The 25,919-nt window shown below is 37.1% G+C and overlaps 1 protein-coding gene across 1 annotated transcript; it reads left to right on the top strand.

Annotated features, from left to right (window-relative positions):
• Window positions 1-1,938: 1,938 nt before the first annotated feature.
• LOC121641358 (C-type mannose receptor 2-like) lies at window positions 1,939-22,571 on the top strand. The gene is made up of 12 exons (XM_041987448.1): window positions 1,939-2,018; window positions 2,911-2,962; window positions 3,574-3,933; window positions 4,541-4,876; window positions 5,811-5,852; window positions 6,158-6,249; window positions 8,243-8,330; window positions 15,528-15,575; window positions 19,743-20,147; window positions 20,232-20,573; window positions 20,640-20,749; window positions 21,999-22,571. The coding sequence occupies exons 2-12, from the start codon at window positions 2,926-2,928 to the stop codon at window positions 22,095-22,097; spliced, it is 1,959 nt and encodes a 652-aa protein (XP_041843382.1). The 5' UTR covers window positions 1,939-2,018; window positions 2,911-2,925; the 3' UTR covers window positions 22,098-22,571.
• Window positions 22,572-25,919: the final 3,348 nt, after the last annotated feature.

The raw sequence follows: 25,919 nt of genomic DNA on the forward strand, positions 1-25,919 counted from the left end.
AATCCAGTTTAAAGTAATTTAATTTGTTTTTCAATCACTCTATGGCCTTGCACCACCGTACCTCGCTGAGCTCCTTCACCCTTACGCACCTTCACGCTCTTTTAGATCAGTTGATCAGCTGCTCTTGATGGTGCCGAGAACAAAGCGTAAGCTCCGAAGAGATCAAGCCTTTGGTGTTACTGGCCCCAGATCGTGGAATTACCTGCCCATGCATATCAGACAGGCCTCGTCCTGATTTTAATTCTCTTCTTAAAACTCACCTGTTCTCCTTGGATTTTTCCAACTCTTGACATGTCGACATTTTGCCTCTGTTTTTATATTTTGGACTGGATAATCTGCATAAGAGTGCAGGTGAATATTGTACCCAAAAAAGCACTGAGTGAAAACAGAATTGGTCCAAGTCCAGAACCCTGAGGAATACCATAACTGACTTGGGTTTGTGTGAGGACACATTATGCATGTACACAAACTGGAGTCTGTCTGATAAATATCACCTTCAAAGCATTACCCTTCAGAAAAAGCACATTTCTGTCCTTCAGGGTACAATCTGGATTTATGTACCCACTACGAGCCCATTTATTTTCTTTTATTACCATTTTTTAACCTTGGTTAACCTCATTGAGATTAAAATCTCAACATCAGAGCAATTAAAATGTTTACAGACACACAACAAAACACAAGAAAAAACGAAAAAATGGCTACACAGTATAGCTATACATTTGCCTTATAAATGTAAAGCAGATTTTAATAAACTGCTTTTAAATCTCTAGATGGGAGACATTTTCCACTTTTAAATTTGGGTACAAGATGGTCACCAGAGATGCAATAATGGTCTTGATAAGGTATAAATACAACGGTACAAATACAGGGGTACAAATAAGTTCCCTCTGTTGAGGGTACAACAGCAGTACCTTTGAGGGTACCACAGTGACAATCCTTTTTACCACTAACAGCACAATTGGGTACCCTTTTTTCTTAGAGTGTAACACAAGTAAACTTTATAACTGTATGTAGTGTTATGGTGTAATACTTATATTTAAAATGTATAGTTAAGTTGTTTATCAGAATTCTGACCGTTAATTTTCATCTAAAATCATTTGAATTTGATCACCAGAACTGATCAATGTTAACACGATAAAGACTAGATGTGTTAGATGGATGCTCATCTCGGCAGCACTCCACCAACTCAGCATTTGTTAGTACAACTAGCTGAAAGCCTCCGAGGAGAAGACACAACAGCCTGTTTTGAATGTCAAACTGCATTCAAAAGGACTTTGAGGCCCATTTCACGTCGGACACAAACACGTGACTCGAGCTTATCGGTGGTCAGCTCAAAGCACAACTGTGAAAGCCCCCATCATTGCATCACATCAAGAACTGACTACTCTGACTTCATCTCATGGTGAACATGGCTGCATTATCTTGAACCTGAATCTTTCAGTGACTCTGCTGGTTAGATTAAAAACAGCTAACAACAAACAAAATGAAAATAAAGTGAGAGAAAGTGTACCAATGTGCACAGTGTATACTGCAGGTAAGGAAAAAAGATCTGAATACACTTGGAACACATGTAGAGATGTTTTCTGATGCCAGTTGTGAACTCATGGTTGCCCAGTGGTGATAAGATCAGCTCACATGCATGAGGATAAAACATTTTCTGTAATGGTACTGCAGTAATTAACATGTTTCAGCTGGCAACTGGTAAATTATGTTGGAAGACACATCATGCTGCCATGCAGAAGATGTTACTGTTTAATAGATTATTTAAATTGTTCTATGACATTTGTAAGGCTCTACAGATGGCAGTACGTATGGGATGGTTTGTGAAATCTTCTGTGTTTCATCAGGAAGGGTGTGCCCATTTTCTTATCCAGTCTGTATTTTGAAGTTGAGTCTTGAATCATCCTCCACACTCATTTGCATTATCTATAAAGACATCCTCAGAGGAAAGAAGCAGACAAACACCGAAGAGGAGAGACAGCTGCTTGTGATTGGCAATTTAAGAAGGTTTAAGACTGGTGAGTTGATATTTGATTAATATGGAGAGTTTTATCTATATGTTTACTGGATAAAAGAGTTGTTCTTGAGTTAGTGTAGTGTACCTTGATAAAACTAACTCAACAAAAACTCTTTAAAGAAGCAAATAGCGTCTGAAAATACAAAGTTAGGTGAAAATGAAGTTTTTATTTATTTATTTATTTAATTATTCATTCATTCATTCATTCATTCATTTCCTACCACAGCATGTAAACCTGATAAGAAAAAGATAACAAGAAAACTAAAGTTGAAATTCATTGAACTGTGTCGAGCTGAGTCACCTCAGATTGTCAGGTTAGATCAAGACTGCAAGAAAATTGTTATAAAAACATAAAAAAAAATAAGAAAACATTTTATTAAACTTCCAACACTTTTTGCGCAGGGATAACAGAATGATAAGATGGACAAAACCAAGTGTCCCTTAGTTTTTTGTTTTTTAAAATAGGCTTCAAGTCTTCGGGTTAGCTTCTTCACTTCTATAGCATAGGTGAAAATAAGGGGGGGTGACATGGGGGACGTGCCCCCAGTCCAGGAAAAAAATGGTACACTGTCACACATTAAAACATTGTCATCAATAACACTATATAGTTGTGATAACACTTTACATAAGGCTGTAACAAACAAATTCATTTATGTTGAAAGAAACCCATCTGACTGGAAAACCATTCCATTTTTTTATATGTGCTAAATTGGTTTTTATTTTTTATTTTTTATGATGTATGCATTCTGAAATGTGATAAGAAAGCAATACTTGTGATAAAAAACAAAAGTCCATAAAATTCTGAGTAATAAAGACAGAAGAACCATCTGTATGATTGACCAAAGCAACAAATCTGATCTCCCGGGTTTCATATCTGATTTTTGTGTCCACAGATAATAAAAGTCAGCATGAAAAAGACTTTGTTTGTGATCTTCCTGCTCACAGGTAACACCATACTCCTGTAATATTTGATAGGTAATAGATTTTATAGAGAATTTAATTTTTAACAGTGGATTATGTTCCTGTCTCAATGTACATTGTTTTATAAAGGTCCTGAGGTAGTAAGTGCTCTATGTAGCCAAGAAAAACAGCAGAAGGATTCCTTACACAAGCCCATATACAAGTTCTCCTTAATACTAAAAGCAACTATAATGCAAAAAAAATAGCCTAGATGCTTATATAAATGCTTATAAAGCACATTTAAATCCTTGGAAGAGACATGTACAGGTTAAATAAAATAATTTAAAAAATAAAATAAAAATAGACTTCTCATGGCCATTTAACAATACACTATACAGTTCCGTACTTACTTGTTTGGTGGAAGAGGTCAGTGAAACGTATCGCTAACAAGGTGAATAAATGTGAGAATTTAATAAACAAAGAACACCTTATTTCACCTTCTCACATGAAAAAGCAAGAGCAGTGTCAGCAGCTAGAACGTCTCACTCTATTGCCAAAGTTCCTCCAGGGAAGTCAGATTAACATGGAAGAGATTTTGTTGTTGTTTTTTCTAAACTCCATTGTTACTAATTTCATAAATTTACTTCCCTCCTTAGGTTTTTGTGTCACCTCTGTTTCCTCTGCTTGGTATTGGTACTCAATAAAAAAAAATATGACTTTTGAAAATGCATACAATCACTGCCTGACCGATTACGGTGCATTTCTCACAATGCAAACCAGCAGCACAAACAATTACCTGTCAAATTTTGCCAAATATTTCACTGACAAGGTATGGGTAGGATTACTTGCACGTACTCTGCCGTGGACTGGGATGGACGGACAACCAGCCGAATACTTCAACTGGAAATTCGACGAGCCAAACGGGGGGATTGATGAGCTGTGTGCCACGATGGCGTATGATGGAGAATGGCAGGATCTCACCTGCTCATCGCATAGACAGTCAGTCTGCTCTGATGGTGGGTAAACATCTAAATTATTTTAGCTTTAAAATGTATATGTTTGGAATTTGCATTTGTTTATGTTATTTTCCTTTTTTTCTCTTGAGTTCCTCTAAATTATCCTCCTTATATACTAATATAATACATAGTACTATGGAGTACTGGAACATGTGCAGCATAGACGCACATCTATTAATTTCTTTATTTTAATCACTAGCCATGGAGGATACTAATAATCAAACTGATTTAAGCCAATAATCTGCATTATTTTTATATATATATATATATATTTATTTTATTATATTATCATTTAATATGTTAAAGACAAATTATGTGCATAAAGCTGCCTGCACCTCGATTAAAGGAATTTCTGTTATAACAATATTAATGTTCAGTTGATCAGAGCCACCACTGAGATGATGCTAATTATTTACATATTCTAAGATCCTAAAATATTAAATGAGGTGTAAATGTAGAATTACATCTCAGCAACTTTATGACATGAATGATTCATTTTAATGGATGATGGGATAACTGACATAAAAAAACATCTCGTTACACATGGAAAATGTGTGGTACTGTATAACTCTATCCTCCCACCTCCTCACTTTCTTCATCTCCACAGGAAGCCATTACTACATTACAGAGACTGAAATGACTTGGATGGACGCTGTGGCCAACTGTGAGGCCAAAAATTCATCTCTGGTCCAAATCCAGAACAGCACCATGAATAATGAGATCATGAATCTGCTGTCCAGTGCAACAGAGGTGTGGATCGGCTTGAACACTTCTGTAGACTGGTACTGGGCAGACACTGGAAAATCTGCCACATTCCTAAACTGGCAAGAGGGACAACCTGACAACCTGAGTGGAAATGAAAGTTGTGCAGCCATGGAGACGGAGAATGGGACCTGGACAGATGAGCAGTGTGACGAGTTGTACTATTTCTTCTGCAAAGAACGTATGAAATAAATCCTTTTTTTCCACAGAGATCATGGGGAAGCTGCTTAATGGCTACAATATTCTTTTTATTATTATCAATTTATATTCAGAGTATTTTTATACTTAGTAAATAAATGGGCAGAAAACTGTGAAAGAAAAAAACAAAAAGATAAGAAAATCTCTAAAAACTGAATGACACCAAATCCTCACAATCAACTAACAATGATATCACAGATCAATCATTCCTCTTCCATAAAAAATAAGGCCCAGTCTTTTGAGACCCAAATAAAACAATAACCAACCTACAAAACAAAGGGAAAAATAAAGCAAAACAAAAGGCAAAGTGGTCAAAAAGTTGACTTAAACAAGAAGTTCAAACACGTCAGCTACGTAGCTGTGAGAGGAAAGAGCAGACACATTAATGTCATGCAGAAAAAGAAAATTAACTATTTAATCAAAATAATACAAAACTTTAAATCGATCAATGAAAACTTTCAGTTATTCAATTATGATGAAAATTTAGCTCAAACCTTCATGATCAAATTCATTCGATTTTTTAATAGTTGTGACTTTAACACATAAATGAATCTCTTCCAGGATATTACAACAAAAAATCTGAATATTTATTGGCACAGTGTTGTAAATTGTATTAAGACCATCAATATGTCCTTTAATGTTTTAGTTTATTGTGGAGGGTTTGATGAGATTTTTGCTTTTATGATAAATGTTTCATTAAAATTGACCATCTGAGACCCGTTCTGTTCTAAATTTCCAGCCACTGTTGGTTCGGTTCTCTCTGTGTATCAAACTGGCTGCACGAATGATCTGAAATGGGATCAACTGAGAAACATCAGTTGTCTTTTCTAATCCACAATGTCAACAATACAATTTAAATAATGTTGAACGTTGTCTGAATTTTATTAAACTATGAGTTTGTCTTTTGGATGTTACAGAAGTTACAGGGGGAGTAGGTAGCACAGCAGTCGAGACCAAAGGTAAGCTAAGACATGACATCACATCCCAGGATTAAATTTAACAGTTGTTATGGTAACACAAAGCATCTTAGTTTTATTTTTGCACACAAAAACAAGTAGCAGCTGTATTACAGTAGCAGGAAGCAAGTGAAGCGCATGTAACTTAATATATTTAAAAATAATTGTTTTGACTAATTAGTGCCACAGTAGAGCTTTATGTGTAGTAATTAATGACTCTGCTGGCCCTGCGACAGACTGGTGACCTGTCCAGGATGTACCCTGCCTCTCATCTGCTAATTAAATGAATGAATGAATATTCCTTGCAGTCCAGAAGTCAAAGCAAACTGTGGTGAAGCTGAAGATCCAGACCAGAGTGAACATGGAGGATCCAGCAGCCAGTGCCATCCTGGAGGAGCAGGTGTGGTTGGAGGGGTCTTTTCTTACACTATGTTGCTGCGGCCCCAATTCTGTTTAATTTGCCATAGTAGGGAGAAAGTCATTTTACAAGAAAAAAGGGTCATTTTTCAATACCTCCAAACAAAATGACGAAATGAGTGGTTAGTTCAAATCCTCAAATACAACCTACAGGGGCTGTGATGATGTGACGGTGTGATGAAGTGAAGTTACAACCCAGATATTACAACTGTTTTCTTCATTCTGGGTTACATTCATTTAATAACATGATAATACTTAAAAAACTTATAATTTTAACTAATTAGGGTTAACTAATAATATAAGTGGCTTAGATCTAGAAATCAAAACTAGAATGTTTTAGGACTGAAAAATATCACGAGTAGGACCAGCACTTAGCTGCAGTTGGCTTTAATATCATTGGATGCATAATTTAATATTCACATGAAATCATCTGTACGGGGTGCACGGTGGTGTGGTGGTGTGGTGGTTAGCACCGCAGCCTTTCTGTGTGGAGTTTGCATGTTCTCCCCGTGTATGCGTGGGTTCTCTCCGGGTTCTCCGGCTTCCTCCCACCGTCCAAAGACATGCATGATAGGTTAAGTGGTTATTATAAATTCTCTCTAGGAGAGAGTGTGCGTGTGAATGGTTGTTTGTCTATCTGTGTTGGCCCTGCGACAGACTGGTGACCTGTCCATGGTGTACCTGCCTCTCACTTGTTAAAATGCTGGGATAGGCTCCAGCTCACCTGCGACCCGTAATGGAATAAGCAGTCAAGATAATGAATGAATGAAATCATTTGAGCTTTTCCTCACAATTTATATGCTCTGTTTTCATGATTAGTTGAAAAACTAGAATATTTTTGGATCAACCATTACAGTTAATGTTATGTGAGGAAAACAGGAAGCTTTGGCCTAAGCTTCAACTGCAATGTTTTGCTTTGAGGTAAGAATACATCTTTTTTGTATTATTAATTTAATTATTCTGGTGTTGTTAAAACCAAATAAAAGACAAAAAGCAATACAAAAAAGTATAAAAAGCTGAAAGATTGTAGGCGAAGTTAGAGCTCTTAAAGCACCTACCTGTTTCAAATATAAAAACAAGTGAATTTAAATAAAAAGAAACAAAAAATAAGTAAAAAAATCAACAACAAAAGAATGTAGTAGACACATCACTGAAATCAAAGCAACTTATAAATGAGTTACTAATATCCAAGACAAGTTCGTCAGGATTTCATTTGTCATTTTACTAAATTATTTTGTTATTTCTATACATTTCTTTAATAACTTCAAAATAAAGCTTTTTTTATATTTAAATGATCAGAACAACAGTTGCAGTTTGACTCTGGTGACTGATGCGTAATGAATCTGTGTGTTTTATAAGGTCCAGACCTTCTTCCTCTGAAGTTCATCTTTTTCATCCATCTTATTAAACAGCTTAAACTGAATTGTGTTTTAATTTATTAAATCTCTAAATCTCAATGTATTCAGGATAAATAATGGATTTGTTGGTTAACAGTAGTTTTTTTTATATATAAAATATACATATGGCTTTCTTTTTCCATAAAAAAGTGAATTTGTGGAACAATATTCATATAAAATGAAAAGTGATTTTCGGTTCGTACAGTACTGCACTAGATCCTGGCATTTTGGTTTTAACATGATTTATGTGTGGTTTCCAGTTGAATTTATTATCAACAAAAACTTTGTAGCTGTGACTGTGTCAGTATAAAGTTTATTTATTTATTTTTATTTTGGTTATTAGATGTGTGCTTTCCAAATATGATGCACTTGTTGATCAGATCATTTGTTGGCAACAAATCACTAATTAACTAACTCAACCTCATTTTCACTTGTTTCCTGAAGCTGTACATTTACAGTAAATAAGATACACTCAAACCATTAGATAAGAAGTGTGTGTTTGTGTCCGTGCACAAGAGAGAGTACAAAAGCAGTAAGACTAGCTAAAGACTAGCATGAGGACCATCTTTCTTTTTTCAGCTGCGTGCTATGCTTGCTAAGCAGGGTGTGACTGACTTCCGACTGACCTGGAAGAAGCTGCCGGAGAAGGAGACACAAGAAACAAAAGGTACAAGCATCAAAATAATCTCACACACACACACACACATACACATAATTTTCTGAATTAACTGATGAATTTTCTCTCTTTTAGGTGTTTCTTGAACCCGTACAAACAACTCCCAGAAAGCTGCAACACAGCATTTATTTCTTTTTTTGCATGTCGTTCTGTAATTATAATTAGCCAGCTTTTAACCCTGCAATGCCAAATATATCATGTTTGATACTTCAGCTTTGACTTTTGCATACTTGAAAATCAAAATGTTTCTTAAAACACTGTTGTGTAAGACTGCCCACTAGACCCGTTCAGGCTGCCCACTAGACCCGATCAGGCTGCCCACTGGACCCGATCAGGCTGCCCACTAGACCCGATCAGGCTGCCCACTAGACCCGTTCAGGCTGCCCACTGGACCCGGCCGTTCAGGCTGCCCACTGGACCCGTTCAGGCTGCCCACTAGACCCGTTCAGGCTGCCCACTGGACCCGTTCAGGCTGCCCACTAGACCCGTTCAGGCTGCCCACTGGACCCGATCAGGCTGCCCACTAGACCCGTTCAGGCTGCCCACTGGACCCGGTCAGGCTGCCCACTAGACCCGTTCAGGCTGCCCACTAGACCCGTTCAGGCTGCCCACTGGACCCGATCAGGCTGCCCACTAGACCCGTTCAGGCTGCCCACTGGACCCGATCAGGCTGCCCACTAGACCCGTTCAGGCTGCCCACTAGACCCGTTCAGGCTGCCCACTAGACCCGTTCAGGCTGCTCACTGGACCCGTTCAGCCTGCCCACTGGACCCGTTCAGGCTGCCCACTAGACCCGTTCAGGCTGCCCACTGGAACCGATCAGGCTGCCCACTGGACCCATTTTTAATGCATCACACTATTTTAGGATAAACAAAACAAGAATAACACACACAAATTCAAATAGAGGTTAAGTGTGGCATGAGTTCTTTAGGATGCTGGGTTTGCAGGGTGGGGGTCCCAGTGCGCCCTGCCTGGTGTGGGAAGTTGGGATGGAATTCATCCTGCCTCCAATGGCCCTTGGCTGGTCGGGTCTATGTCTTTATTTTATTCTTCTTTTTCTTTTTGTCTCTTTTTCATTTTAGATTATTGGTATTATCATTGTGATTATTACAGTTTTATTTTTAGCCTTATTATACATGTATGTTAGTGTGTATGTATGCATGTGTATATGCAGCATGTGTATATATATATGTATACATACGTGTGTGTGTGTGTGTGTGTATATGCATATGTGCACATACTGTATATCTTTTCTCTCCTTTTCCACTCTACCAAAGCAAAAGTATGTATACTTACATAATATCATGTTTCCTGGCCAAACATGCACCTCGTGTTTTCTGTTTTTCTTAATGTTGCACCCCTTCCCTCTCTCTTCCCTTCCCCTCTTTAGATGTGTTTGTATGAGGTCCCGTGTCCTGTATTTTTGCACTTACTATCACAATAAAAAGACAAAACAAAAACAAACTCTGCTGTGTAGAATCTTACGCGTCTTCCTCCCCCTAGTGGATTTATTAATGTTCTGCAGTTCATTGTTCTAATGACTGTCTCTAATAGTTGTGCAAATGTGCAAAAAAACGTTACAAAAAAGTATTACAAACCTAAGGTGTTCTCTTTTAAGTCTATCACTTGTGCATAGACAGTTTAATACTGCACATTTCTTCTACACATTCACACACTAATGGCAAAAGCTGCCATGCAAGGCGCTAACCATGAACCATCAGGAGCAATTTGGGGTTTGATGTCTTGCTTAGGGACACCTCGACAAAAGCTCAACAGGCCGAGGATCAAACCGGCAACCCTCAGGCTACTGGATGACCACTCTACCCACTGAACCTTATAATTTTTAACACTGGACTTTATTCCTGACAGACTTAAAGCTAGAATGAACTATATGATGCAGAAAAAAGATTTTAAAAAAGGGTGGAAAATGACAGCCAATAGTTTAGAACATTTTTGTAATGGAGAATATTTGTAAGCTAATAAATCAAAAAGTCAGAAAATTGATCTAAATGAAGTAAAATAAATTTGATGTAAGTGACTTCAGCAGCCAGTGTCCCTGATGTATTAACTGAAACAACAAATATTTCCATATTATTAGCAACTTTACAGCTACGTGTTAAATTACATTGTTTTTCTGCATAAATCTGTTGATTTGAAGGGAAACATATATAGTAAATTGTGATAATAAATATGTTAATTACTACTGTTACTTATGTTTCCTTCTAAACATTTTCATATATAATTGCTTAGAGACAACTTCAGATATAATCTCTTAGTGGTTTGACCCTCCCACAAAGTTTGCCATTGACCAAGGTTAAACTTTGTATATGAAAATTGTTTTGCATTATATGTCAGGGACATCATTTATCAAACCTGCCTTCACAAGCATAAGGATTCAGCTCTCAACCTCAGTTTTATTCAGACTTGTATGTGATCAGATTTCCTTGATGTGATATTAAAGATGAGGGAAAAAAGCAAAGCAGGAACTGTGTTATGATTTGTCTTTGCTGAGGTAAACAAGCGAGCTGCTACGAGCTTTAGATCTGTAGAGAAACACAAATGAGTTTTCAAAAGTTGTAAATACATTAAAATTATTTTTCCCTTTCTTGATTATAAAATATTTGGCAAAGCTTTGACAATAAGCTTCACAAATACGATTGACTTAACAGAAAAATACAAAATTTGCTTCAGTATTATTTGTATTTAGATAAGAGCTGAAACAATTAACCACGAGGAAAAAAATCAGGGATTTCTTGAGAATTAAACCTTTCTGGTTTCCTCCAGGGAAAAAGCCAAAATCATTCTTTTGGTGTAGCTGATATGAAACGAGAATTTGCTGCGTTTTTGTTTTTGCATCACTGTGAAAGGAATAAGTGAAGTTTGTTGACACATATTTATTTCGTATTTTACTTATTTTACATATTTCTATCACTGATAATTTATCATATAAAATATTGTTCTCCTCATTTATTACCAGTTACTTTTTCAACATAGAAAATTAAATATTGTTCAGATTGTTAATATAAAATATTATATAGATGTAGGGCTGAAATACATTGTTTTATTTAAGTTTGAGAATTGTTTGGGACATTTTGTCTTTTTTGTTGTTACCATTCTTGACTATTATTTATCTGATATTATAAATCCAATAAGAGGGTGTTACGGCCCCTGGCCCTCTGGGATTGGCCGTCCAGTCTGTCCATCACACTGCTACGAGGAAGTGGAGCTGCCTGGGCCCTGGCCGCCTAGGATTGGTCATCGGACTTGCCAATCAAGCGGAGCTGAGATGACGACGGTCCTCCCTCCCCTTCTGCTCGCTGATTCGTTGCTGCTGCTCCCGCTCTCCTCAGCTGAACCTCATCGGGCTGATTGCCCCTGAATAAATACTGGACTGCACCATTCATCGGGAGCTGTGTCATTAGGGCACAGTTCGCTTCGTGAGAGTTCTCTGAGTAGTGTAATTTGATTGTTAGTGAGTAAGCCTTGTGTGGATCAGCGGATCCTTTTGTGTAATTCGTATTAATCGATTTAACTCCTGACAGTGCAACAGAGGTTGTGTTTTTGGTTTGGTTTTGTTTGGATTCGTGTCAGGTATTTTCGTTTGGGTTTTGCTTGGTATGCTAGTTTTCAGGGGGATTCTCACTAGGAGAATCCCCGCTCTTTTCGTTCTTAGGAATTAGTAGCCATTTTTTGTTTAGATTTATTGTTAAGCTTCCTTTGTATTCTTATTATTGTATAGAATGGTTTTATTTTCTTTAATTACCATCTAAGCATGTAAATAGTTTTATAACAAATAAAACATATTACACCTTAACCACACCTTTTCACGTGGTATTTATGTTATTGGTCCTGTTGCGCCCCTTGTGGCAAGGCTGGGTCATAACAGAGGGAAGTAAATCAGCAAATGATCAGTCCGCTCTTGAGCTCTACCTTTGTGCCAGCATATTTTCATGTAATAATGCTGTAAATATCAAGGACTTCAGATTATTTACAATGATTAACATCTTGCTGAAATTTCAACTCTATTAATTCTTTAAGATTTTTCACTATGATTCACTAAAACTAACTACACCCTCCATCAAAATTGAGGGTTTTGAGTTCCTCTACCAAAGTCAGTCCACTCATGTTCTGTTACATTAAAAAGAAATGTCGTGGTATGAAGCTCAACAATACTGCAGAGAGAACTGACCTGGCCGGATGATACAACAAGATTAAAAGCCACTTTTTCCTGTTTCTACTCCATGATGATCCAAAATCCTGGAAAAGTTTAGAACATGATCAATAGTCAATTTCTATGTGTTTCAAAGAGACTACCTGGATTGCTGTCAGAGTGGAACCTAATCCCTGGTACTTAAATATTAGATAACTGGTTTCAAACAAATAGTTTTTTTTTCTGCTGCTGTAGCCCATCTGCTTCAAGGTTGGACGTGTTGTGTGTTCAGAGATGCTGTTCTGCAGACCTTGGTATGGAAACTTCCTTTCCATCATCTCCAACCAGTCTTCCCATTCTCTTCTGACCTCTGAGGAGACATTTTGGTCCAGACAACTGCTGCTCACTGAATATTTTGTCTTTTTTGGAATATTCTCTGTAAACCCGAGAGATGGTTGTGTGTGAAAATCTCTTAAACACTCAGAGTCCATCTGGCACCTCCAAAGTCACTTAAATCCATTCTGACGTTCATTTTGAACCTCAGGGCATCATCTTGACCACGTCTACATGACTAAATGCGTTGAGCTGCTGCTATGTGATTGGCTGATATGTTTTGGCCGGTGAGTATAAAAGCAATCATTTATGTATGTGTTGTATTACTGTTTGAATGATTAGTTCTAGTCTGAATTGTTTGAATTCAATTTGATTACTGTCAACAGCCCTCTTCGCTTCTGTAAAAAATGTGCTGGGAAGATTTTTAAAACCAAAAGTCGTTTTTACTAATGGCTTTTCATAACATCTATTCTATATACCACCAGCCAAAAGTCCATGTCAGCAACAAGAAGAGATCTGAGATTGCCAGTTATTCTTTCTGAGACACATTAGTGGCATTATAAAATGCTTCATGTCAACTATTTGTATTCCTAGCAACATTATGTGGCCACCACACCAACATCATCAGCTCTCATGTAGCAGGCTCAAATTACATATTTAACTACAGACAGGATAAGAAAAGTAAAATCTAGTCAAATACATCAAGCTTCACTGCAACAGCCTGAGGTCACCCTTTTAAATCACCAACACCGCAATGCACAATAGCACAGTATAATATACCCACAGTGATGTTAAAAGGTCTCTGGTCTCTGGTTCGAGCCTCGGCTGGGGGTGGTGGCCCTTCTGTGTGGAGTTTGCATGTTCTCAACGTGTATGCAGGGGTTCTCTCCGGGTTCTATGGCTTCCTCCAAAGACATGTATGTTAGGTTATTTGGTCACTCTAAATTCTCCTTTAGAGTGAGTGTGTGTGTGAATGGTTGTTTGTCTCTCTGTGTTGGCCCTGTGATGGACTGGTGGCCTGTCCAGGGTGTACCCTGCCTCTTACCTGTTAAATGCTGGGATAGGCTCCAGCTTCCCCGCGACCCATAATGAATGAAGAGGTACAGATAATGAATGAATAATGTAAAAACTGACCGCACACTTCACCAGGAGAAGATGTTTCTGTCATTTAAAGCTGTAAACAAGTCAACTTCAAGATGACCATCTCCAGAGAGTTAAACTCTGCAGAGTTTCTTTAGGAACAAAACTTCATGAATTTCAACTTTTTTTACAGCACCGAGGCCATTTTTCTTACAGAAAATGTTCTTTTTAGTGATAAACAAGAATTTTGCATTCAAACTCTGACACAAGAAATCCCAGACAAATTGAAGTTTCACCCTTTTAAAAGACATCAGCATTAAAGAAAATCCACAAAATGCAAACTGGGAACGTGCCACATTTTGACACGTTACATATTGCAGTAGTTATACAGAACTGAATGCATCAACATTATTCATGTTTGAAGCCATAACAGGGAATTCAATCTGCTTATATGTGGTAATTTAAATCCACCGTAATTAAAAACAACAGGACAACTGAATTTAGCTTTGTCTTCTATTACACTTTAGTGTGTGGAGACATTTGGGGACTATAAAAGACACGGGGACATTAGTTAAAGACACCTGATAAAGCATACAGATTTGACTTTTATCCAAATCTTCATTTGAATACTTTTAAATAAACATGCAAAGCCTGTACTTTAAATAAACAGTGACAGCAGCGTTAGGAGGACAAAGACATCTAGATATCGACAATTACAGATCGATTAGCTGAAGCTCTGTCCTGGATTTGTTTATGTAAGTTTAATCTTCCATTATTTTTCTGATTTTTTTCCAGCACTGATGTTTATTTCATACATCTATTAACTAAAACTTCAAGTGTTTTGTTAACTTTGGGATAAACATACCTTTTCTCTTTTGAAATTATACATTTTCAATAACTCAATAAAATATACAAACTAAAACCTAAATGCCTACAAAACCAGGGCTAATTTGGTCTCTTCTTTTATATCCCAAAGATTCTCAGCAGGTTTTATGGTCTGAACTCTGTGGTGGCCAAATCATGCATCTAAATTAACACTCATGCTCTTGCACTATTTAATATGAAACCTGGAAACATCTTGGAATATGACCATATCATCAGAAAAGAAATAATATATTGATTAAAAGAACAGAAAATAGTCATAGTGTATATTCTGGTAGTGAGCTTATTTAAGTTTTTGGACACAAAACTTTGCAAAACGTCAACCTGATCAGCTGAAACTACTCCTTTGGTTTGTATAGTTTAATCCAGGTGGAAATTTGGTTTAAGATAATGTTTAATCTACAAAATATGGGGAAAGAAAACAACTCCTGCTTTATTCTTTTGTTATATAAGTCAAGTGATGAAAAAAGGTTATGGTGAACATTGATTTCAAAGGATAGGTATAATAAGAAATATGAAAGAAAATAAAGAGAACAAAATCAAAATGCAATGATGTGATTGAAAGTGAACGATGAAAAGCAAGCAACAGCCTAGAATAGTCGGTGCAGATTTCAAGCATAGGTGCATGAAAAAAGAAATTTAACTGGGGTTTTAAAGCGTCTACATTTAGCAAAAATAAAATCTTTTGTTCCTTTTTGCAGCGTAACAGTGGTCCTTATTATACCTTTCTTTTTCTTTTTCAGTGAATTTTCAAATGGCTACCATACTGCATCTTATTCTACTCATCTCTGGTAAGATTTATACCTTCTTCAAAAAACTCATCTTCCATTCAATCAATGAGCTGAGAGCTCATATGATAATTAAATGATTTTTTAAGAACTTCAAATCACACTTATGAAAGGATGTGAATGTCTCAACAAAAAAGTTGGATTACAACATCTATCACGATGTCATTTTGTATTTTAATTCTATATTTTTTCTGGGCTTTATCTGATGAGTTAGAAGCTGTAAATGTAAATTATCCCTATCTCCCCATAGTCAACAATCCTTAAAAATATTTTTAAGGAATTTTTTGAGAGGTGTAAAAGTAACACCGGACTTTATTCTTAACCCGCTGACCATCATCTGGCGACAGACAGCAGCTCAAATTGTAGTGGCAACAACTCACAGCAGCACTTCCTGCAGCTGCCACAACCTGCCACGAGTCTCCACAGCTTTCCAGACGCTGCTGGAGCTGCTGACTGGCCAGCGTAACAGCACTAATGGCTCACGGTTCAGGACCATCTTGTTTTTGTATAGTTGATGGGATTCTGGAGAGAAAAAGTCTTCCACCTCAACTACCGTTCTGTGATGTAGGTGCTTTGTGTATCTTGCTTTTCCGCCCACTCTCCGCCCCCTGATCACCCCACACCTCCTATCTCAACCCTTGCAGTTTCAGGTATTTTTAAAATTTGGCAGTGGGTGGAGTTACTCGAAAAGTAGGGGGTGTAGTTACACTTTAATAGTTTTTTGCACCTTACTTATAAACCAAATTTTGTTTTAAAACTTATGAGGTCAGAAAAAGTTAAATACAGACAGTGTCATGGTCTATGGGTTGTGGTTTAGTTCTTGGATTTCTGTTGTGCTCTGTTCCTCAGTTTCTGGTCTTGGTTGTTTGTTTCCTGTTCTAATTTGTAGAGTTCATCCCTTTGTGTGTTCTGTCAGTTTACTTCCTGTTTACAACACACCTGGTCTTCATTTGCTGATTGCTACACCTGCCCCTCCTTTGGTTATTGCTCGCTCCGACTATACATCAAATCTAATGAAATCAAACTTTATTTATAAAGTGCTTTTCATGCTGAAGGCAATGCAAAGTGCTTTACATGATTAAAAAAAAAGCAATTCATGCACACACACACACACACCCAGGTGTAGACTGTCCTACACCTTGGTTTGTTTTGTGTATTGCCGGATCCTTGTTGTCACCCCTTGCATTCCCTCTCCTGGTTTTCCTTGTGTTCCTTGTATTCAGTCTAGCTTAGTTATCCTGCCTATGCTGCACCTTTTGTTGTTTTCTCTAATAAACCATATTTTCCAACATCTCCCTACCGCTGGCTCCATCTTGTGTGTGGATCCATCCTCCACACCTCCACTGTGCAAAAGATCCTTACTTATAAAATATTATTCAAAGTCTAAAACAGAATATGAGATTGTGTAAGAATGTAATGCAAAGCAAAAAAATATTGAAAACATCTGTCAAATGAACAAATACTTGTGAAAGTGCATAAATGGGGAACCTTTTTCATGTTTTTAATATTTTTTTATTCATTAAATGTTTATTTTGTTTTCAATACTATTTCTAGAAAAACGTATCTTGAAAGACAATTCAGTTCAGAATTATTTATACAGGACCAATTCACAAAAGTGTAATCTCAAGATATATATATATATATATATAGAGAGAGAGAGAGAGAGAGAGAGTGAAGGAGAGAGGTACCTATATATGTAAAACTTCCCTGAAGAAGTGAAGCATCAAGCCAGAGGAACTGGAGGATGCTGCAGCTGACTGAGACTGCTGGAGGCAGCGCTGCCTCACAGGAGTTAACAGGCTAACAGGAGGGAGGAAAGGACAGCCAGGAGAGAGAGGAAAAGACAAGAGAGACACAGGAGGAGCACACCACCACCACCACAGCAACTCACATATGCCCCACCTGTAATAAAATACGTGGCTTCATATAGCTATATGTTTAATGTATATTAAATATAGGGCAAAGAGCAGATGTTGTCACTCTAGTGGAAGTATTAGGGTAAGTAAAAAATAATAAAATAAGTAAAGGAATACAATAAGTAGAAGTAATAAAACAATATAATATAATGTCTATACAGAGCAATATATACGACTACAAATTACAACTACAAATATAAAACAATATACACTGTTTACAGTACATGCAGTAGAGGTGTGGTATAAAATGAAACATGTGAGTATTGAGGTGCAACTGGATTGTGCAACCGGTTAGCAGTTTATCAGTTCAATAAAATGACTGCAGAGGGGAAGAAGCTGTTACGGTGCCTGTTAGTCTTTACATGTATAAAGAGAAACCTCACTTATAATTTACAACTGAGGAACGCAATGAAGTCAAATTTCTCTGAAATTATTAGCAAAAACTATCATAATGCTCGGGTCTTATTTGTTATTGTCGACAGGATAACAAACCCTCCTGTGTCAGTAGCACCTGAACTTTATTCCACCGAGGCCTGCATTGAGTTTGCCAAATCCTTCACAGAAAAAATCCAGAATATTAGACAAGCAGTTGGTTCATCAACAGCAGGTTCAACAGACATATTGTGTCCATTGAAAACCAGTTTAAATACCATGACTCAGTTTAATCCCAGTAACAGCAAAGATCTGGGCGACATCTTATGTCAGCTGAACTCCTCCTCTTGCTGCTTGAACATCCTGCCCACAGGTTTCTTCAAAAAGGTCTCAAAGACTCTGGACCCAGATCTGTTGCAGATCAAATCTTCCTTTTCTAAGTAAGATCATCGAAAACGCTGTTTTTCATCAACTAAATGACTCTTTAACACAACACAACTGCTATGATACACGATACGAGACCAAGGCCCCGTACAGACTCTTGGTAAATGCATTGAAGAGATTAATGACTCCATGTGTCTAAACTTTTTTTAATTAAACAAAAACAAAACTGAGGTGATGGTTTTTGGAATGAAAGGGAAACAATTAAGTGTCACCACAGAGCTTCAGTCTATACACCTTAAAACCACCAACCAGGCCAGAAATCTGGGTGTATTGACTCAGACCTTAACTTTCAGAAACACATTAACGGAATCACAAAGTCACCCTACTATCACCTTAAGAATATATCAAGGGTAAAAGATCTGTTCATGGCTGAGTGTAGCTCAGTTAAAGTCATCTAAAATTACAACCAGAGAGTTCGCATGATCCCCTTCTAAACATGTGATCTGTTCAGCCAGCCGCTAGATAGCCTCACTCACAGAGGCCGGAGGTGGATGTAGATCCCCACAAAGATGAAGGAGGAAAACTCCCATGGTGAGTAAAAAGGCTTACAGTTCAGAACAAAGAACTCTAGGTACGGGTCACAATGTTTGTGTACCACTGTGACATCAGTACACTAACTTTTGTGTATGTAGAAGCATATTCTACCACCCTTTGATTTGATTGATCAGGGCTCTGCTAACCACACGATGTTTACCACCATAGATTGGGTCAAACTTTGCAAAAGGAATTCCTGCCTGACTGGTGACGTTTACTGTCGGCACGTCTCATTTTATACTTTAAATCAACAAAAATAGTAATTTTCAAAAACTTATTATTTATTTAATCTTGTATTTATGTTCTTTCTAAATAGTTTCCATTGCATCCTTGGAGTTGGTTAGCAGTTACTAGACGGATACTATAACAAGCAGGGCTGCTACCCTTCTACTCTAGATTCATTACATATAAGTGACATCTGCTTAAATGGTTGCCGTTCAGTGTGTGCTAATATGAAAGGTTTAATTAAACAGTTTTCAGATATTTTAGTTTATGTTCTCGAGTTGTATTTAATGAAATTACGATTAATTTAAGACATATTTACTAAACCAGGTCTGGTGAAGGATTCAGTAGATGTATCATGGCAGTAAGATATATTTTCAAAGGGTTGTAGGTAAGGGATCATTATGGGTCCATGGAAAAATAATGTCAAGAGACCCTGGATTGGGTAAATCGAGCTATGCTCCTGATTATGGACACTCAAACCTATATTTTAATCAGTGATATCCGACCAAATCACATATTGATTTCTTTAGAGACATTGTGGAAAGCAGATGGGGAATTTAGATGTGTATTCAGATCATAAATTAAAAACTTCAACATAAATTTTTACATTACTCAGATGAACGAGTCCAAACATGATATGCCTTCTATCCAAATGTGTTTTCTATTTTCAACTTTTCAGGATTTCGCCTTGTCACCTGCTGTAACGTCACTCGGAATTACTACTATATCAACTTGAAAATGAACTGGACCGATGCACAGCATTACTGCAGAACAAAATACACTGATCTGGCAGTCATTGACAACATGGATGATGTAGAAAGATTAATCAGACCTACTGCAGACAACTCGCTGGCGTGGATTGGACTGTATGATAATCCACAATCCTGGAAGGGAATTATAAACAATGAACCAAACTCATGGAAATGGTCAACGTTGGGTGAATCAAGCACACTTAGTTACCAAAACTGGGCTGCAGGTAAGCCAAATTATTTCGGCGGAATTGACACCTGTGTGAAAATGGAAACAAGTGGAAAATGGAATGATGAAACATGTAGCTTAAAATTATATATTGTTTGCTACCAAGGTAAGAAAAATGTGTCTTATTAAAAATATTTCCTCTGTGGTCAAGTATTTCAACACCCTTAGCTCAACTCTTTTTGCATTGTAGAAACAAATTCTACTGGCCAGAAAAATTATACTCTACTAAAGATCGCATTAACATGGGAGGACGCCCAGACTCACTGCAGAGAACACTACACAGATCTGGCTGTGATTGGAAATGAGCAGGAAAACTCACAGGTGCAGTCAGTGAAGGGTATCAATGTCGTGTGGATTGGCTTGAATCGAATCCCATGGATTTGGTCTGACAAGAGCAACAGCTCCTTCAGAAACTGGTATTTTACGCAGCCAAATAACTTCCATGGCGATGAGTACTGTGTCGTGGAAACTAAAAGTCACTTTTGGCATGATGACAGCTGTGGCACTGAGCGTCCCTTCTGGTGCTATGAAGGTAATAAGAATTTTAAATTTTGCAATGTGCTCCAGTTTTTTATCTCACTAACTTTGTCATTTGTAGCACATTTGGTGCATCATCCAGCTATAAAAGTGAAGAGAGTGGTGGGCATGACATTTCAGTCTCATGCTGACCTTTCAGATTCAGCTCTCAATGCCCAGCTCCTCCAGCAGGTAAATCTTGCTTCCTTATTTTCTGGATCTTTCAAGACAAAAAATAGAAACAGTTCAAACCCATGATACCAAAATCAGGTTTTAGAAATTAGATTGCAGGGTTCAGAGTTAATAATTGTAGCTCAAACCAGACTTGTGGCTCAGGGGAAAAACAGTTGTCTGTCATTTGGAAGGTTGGTGGTCTTGGCTTCCCCAAACTATATTCCCTGGCCAAGATAATTAAACCCCAGATTGCCTCTGATGTATTTAGAATAGAATAGAATAGAAATACTTTAATAATCCCTTTGGAGAGTCCTCAGGGAAATTTTGGGTTATTATTTATGAGTGTGTGAATGTGTATGACATGTTAGACTGAAAAAAAGACTTCAAAGCAAACTCCTATTATGTAAAAAGTGACTTGCAGGGTAAACGTGCTTTGAGTGGTCAAAATGACTACAAAAGAGCTGTATAAGTACAGTCCATTGTACCATTTATTGTTAAGAATTTAACCAAATTATAATACAGATAACTCCTCCATTTAAAATAATTATTTTACAGCTGTTCTAGCAGCTTGTTTTAGGTCAGGGTGTCCAAAGTCGGTCTTTGAGGGCTGCTGGCCTGTAGGTTTTGGATGTATACTGCTGCAGCGTACCTGAATCAGATTTAAGGGTCAACAGGCTTGGGCAGAAACTGACAACAACCAGTTGAGGAGAGTAATTTAATTTGAATCAGATGTGTTGGAGCAGGGAGACATCTAAAACCTTCATGACTGCTGCCCTCGAGGACTAGAGCTGGAGCTGTTTTAGGTTGTGGAGTGAGCCGCTGGTCTCCATGTCCCCTCTCTCTGCCATGAGTTATATTTTGTCTTCATTAACATACAGTACGTCCGATGGCTTCAAGCTACAGTGTAAATGAATATGGGATATAACTCATATTTAATTTATAAGGCATGTTATTGTGAGAGAGAAAGCAGCCAGTACCTAGCCTGTGAGTTAATGTGAGCACAAGCAGCAGAGCTCATATTTTAATTATCCCTCCTCTCCTGATTTTTCACTGACAACCTGCAGAAAGTTTTTTTTAGTGCAGAAAAGTGACATGACAAGAAAGAATGAAAACTTAGAAAACTCAAATCTCACACAACAGAGGATTTTATCAAAACAGAGGTGTCTGCTGTGTGCTGAGTGAAACTGAACTGTCTTTTAAGGATAATAAAAGTTGTCTGAACTGAAGTGAACACAAAAAAAAAAGTCTAATGCTTCTTCTCCATCAGATCAGTGAATTTCTGGGGAAGGAGGGATGGACCAATGTGACGCTGCAATGGAAGATTCCACCCAGAATTAACAACAAGCGTCATGTGATAAGTCCTTGATTCATAGTGTGATAATCTAGTGAAATATGTTAGAGATTTGAAAATCATATGGCCTTACGCTTCCTCTGTGCAGAAACCGGGAGGATGCAGCCTGCTAGCTTCATATTTCAAGTTGCATTTGCATAGGTGAAAATTTGCATTGCTGAAACTGATAAATATGTCCAATATGTTCAGTTTTTTTCTCTTATTCATGTCTATTATAATCCTTTTGCTTGTGTTAATCAAATGATGTTAAAATGATTTGTTCACATCACTATTATCAAAGAATATATATATTTTTTTTAACTTTTGGTCTTTATTTTGGAACAGAAATGGCTGTTTAGATGTTTTATTCCTTATGTTGCATAGAGCACATTTATTGTTTAGACCTAGAAGTATCAATGTAATAATGAAGACAATATAGCAGATCATTACAAATGTAATATGTTATTTCTGTTACTTAAACCTTTTTAAAGGTTAATTCCTGTAAATATTAATAAAATACGTATTAGTATGTTTTGTGTCATTGTATTTCCGTCACTTTGAAAATGGTCATGAGTTTAAAATCCCACATAACCTCCAAAAGATGTTAGTTTTAGCTTAGCTGCTCACCATACTGGCCATGGATGTCCTACATTGGGAGGGGACTAATCAGCAACAATAATTTTAGTTATTAGTCATTTAACAGCTTCCATAAAAGCCCAATTTACACCCTCAAAGAGGAGTTAAACTCACAGTGGGCTCTTTTAAATCTGTTTAGTTCCCTTCATCCTGTAAGACAGTAAAAGTAAAGAGATATATTGCACTAATAAACAACCCCTTCATGGTGCCAAGCTCCAAGGTTTACAGCTGGTTGTAAAGAAGCAAAAGAAGGTTGATCTAAATGACCAGCAGCATACCATTTGGTGTAACAGCATATTTGGACAAAATGATGGAAACACAAGTGCACAAAAAGAATGTGGGAAATGTTTCACAGCTGGGCGAAGCTCCAACCAGACTGAATTAAGCAGCTCCCAAACCCCCTGCTCATGCTGCCCATGCAAGCTGAGTTTTTCAAGCCCATTAATTTGAATATTGCACAGTAACATTCACTTTACTCATTTCTCTTTTTAAGCTGCCAGTCACAATTTGCCCATAAATTTGGATAAATTCAAAATGCTGTTCACAAAAAGACATGATCTACTATGACTACTAATACTGGCACCGTTTCATGCTCTGTAATTTATAATCCATTTCAATTCCAGCTGCATTTTCACATTTTCTTTTCCTCAAGACCCAAATACTCAAACCTGCATCATGTTACACACCAAATGTTTTCAGATTACATACAAGAGGGTGATATTCCCTGAAATGACCACTGACCATGAAGAAGAAAATCTGGCTCATTGATTGGCTAGGGCCGAGAACGGCTCCGGCAACACAAGTAAACAATAGAGCAAAAATACATTTATGTGGTTTCTGTTTTTACGTAGGAGTTAAAACCTAATGTGGCTTTCACTATAATCTGTCCAGTATGATCAGCAGGAGAGGCAGTGAGCTATCTGACATGTTGCGGTACGTCACGTCATACGTGACTTCTCTCTTAGGTCTGCTGGAATCTACTGGGTGAATGTGATGTAATGTATTAGTGTCTGCTATCACACAAGTTATGAGCTCTTATCTATTAAATTATAACTTACCTGTAAAATAAAATAGTTTATACCTTGTTTTACATGGGATCTTTTATTTAATTTCAACTTTTCAAAGTTTAATGAAGGACGTTGACACCTAATCCTAAAATTATATATATATATATATATATATATATATATATATATATATATATATATCGTATATCGTGATTCAGGTATAAAAGTATCGAGATAAAAGATTTGGTTCATATCGCCCAGCCCTACAAAGAATTACTAAAATAAATTATAGAAGATTTTCACTGTTAGGTGGTTTTATTATGCAATTTTATACTTTATATAATTTATATATATATATATATAAAATTTTATTTATTTACTAAGTATGTAATGTAATAAAACAATATATCCCCAATAAAACATTTTATTTAAAATATAGTCCATCTTTAGTTATAGGAGCAGTGGGCTGCCCGGTGTTCTGGTGCCTGGGAAGCAGATGGGGGTTAATGGTCTTGCTCACAGGGGTTCACCTTCGTTACCAGTCACAGGTCCTTCGGCACCAAGCCCACTGCTATAACCTCTAGGCCAACACTACATGTATGTACACTTAATTTAGTGTAACATAAATTAACTGTATAAATAAATTTGCAGTAAAATAACAGTATTAAAGTTGAATTTAGCAGTTTATCTGTCTTCTTTCAAAATTGCATTTCACTGAAATTATAATGAAATTGAAAAAGTATTCTAACAGTTTTTATGTTAAATGTAATTATATTTACTTTTACTAATTTTACATTAGACATGTAAGTGTGCTGCTCATGTCAGTGATCTTATTAGTATTACCCCATATTTCAAACATACAGAAAAAAATGAAATTATGCAGAAAGAAATTACTTTATTTTACACAGTAAAGTTACTTTAACACATCTGTGGTTGAGGTAGGACTTAAACTGGGTTGTAACCACTCCAATTTCCAAATGTAGATTTTGGAAATCTGTGGAAACAAATTGCTAGATCAAGACTTTTCAATTACATTTTACATTGAGCCTTCGTTGAGTATATGTAGTCTTTTGAGTTAAATATCTGAACTACTGCACGGATTGAAATTCAATATCACTGACATCATTACTCTCAAGATTAATTTTATTAACCATGATGAGCACTTGCTTTTTAATTTTGCCCCACTATCAAGGCAAAATTTTCCCAATACTTTTGATTATAACTAAATCTGTGCAGAATTAATGGCATTCCCATCAACCTTGGATGTACTATATGGTAAAATGTAAAACATTGTCCATCTTTACCTTCTTACAGGCTAACTGCTAGCTGCTACGTTAACACAAACAGACTGATACACCCTAACCCACAAAAAACAAAAATCCTCAAAGGCTGTGAACATCCCAAGATAAAAACAAATGACTAAACAAATATTGGAAAGAGTGTCAAAAAACAGAGAACAAGGACAAAAATGAGAGCACTGCTCATATGGGACAGAGAGAAAGAAACAGAAGAGGAGCTGGGGGAGGATGAAGATGAAGAAAGGGAAAGGAGGGCAGAGGAAGACTGTGCTGGGAGGGAGGTCCAGCAGCAGCAGGCTGCAGGAATGTTTCACATGCCTGTCCTCTGCATGACCTCGCCTCCCTGGAGTGTGGGAGATACTGGGAGTAATTAGCCTCTTTTAACATCGGAGCTGTGATGCCTTTCCGCCACAATGGGGTTAGCAGTGGCATTGAAGGAGATCAAGTGTATAATTTTAAATAAAGTAGCTTTTCACTCTTTCTTGGCCACTACAGACAACACAGATACAGATTCCGTTGTGCATCCTAGTTTTTTAGCTGGTTTCCAGTCATTTCCAATTGATAAATACCATAAATTACTTCCATTAATTTGAAGCAGATTTCCTTTTCCGCACCCATCAACCCATCTTGCAGCTGACCTACTTTATCTTTTACTAGATTTAATTATGAATTCTCCAAGTGCAAATAACTTATACTTAGAGACAAGAATTAAGAATTCAAAGAGACGTGAATGAAGAGAGACAGACCCTAAAAAGTATTGATTTTGCAAAAGGCCACATGGTTCCAATCATGAAACATCAATATGGGCACATCACTTATCTGCTTGGCTTTAATGGGCTTTGTTTTAAACAGACATGGGTTCCTTTAATCCAGAGTGTTCATCAGTGCGCTGATACCAACAGACTCCTGGAGACTTT

The sequence above is a fragment of the Melanotaenia boesemani genome, chromosome 6, assembly GCF_017639745.1.
Source record: "Melanotaenia boesemani isolate fMelBoe1 chromosome 6, fMelBoe1.pri, whole genome shotgun sequence".
In the NCBI taxonomy this organism is placed as follows: domain Eukaryota; kingdom Metazoa; phylum Chordata; class Actinopteri; order Atheriniformes; family Melanotaeniidae; genus Melanotaenia; species Melanotaenia boesemani.

What these genes read in the sequence shown, in the direction of transcription:
- LOC121641358 (XM_041987448.1), top strand. Translation starts at nt 2,926, where the DNA reads ATGAAAAAGACTTTGTTTGTGATCTTCCTGCTCACAG. An exon ending in ACAGTCAGTCTGCTCTGATG is followed by an intron (nt 3,934 to 4,540) that starts GTGGGTAAACAT and finishes TCATCTCCACAG; the next exon opens with GAAGCCATTACTACATTACA. An exon ending in TCCCTTCTGGTGCTATGAAG is followed by an intron (nt 20,574 to 20,639) that starts GTAATAAGAATT and finishes TGTCATTTGTAG; the next exon opens with CACATTTGGTGCATCATCCA.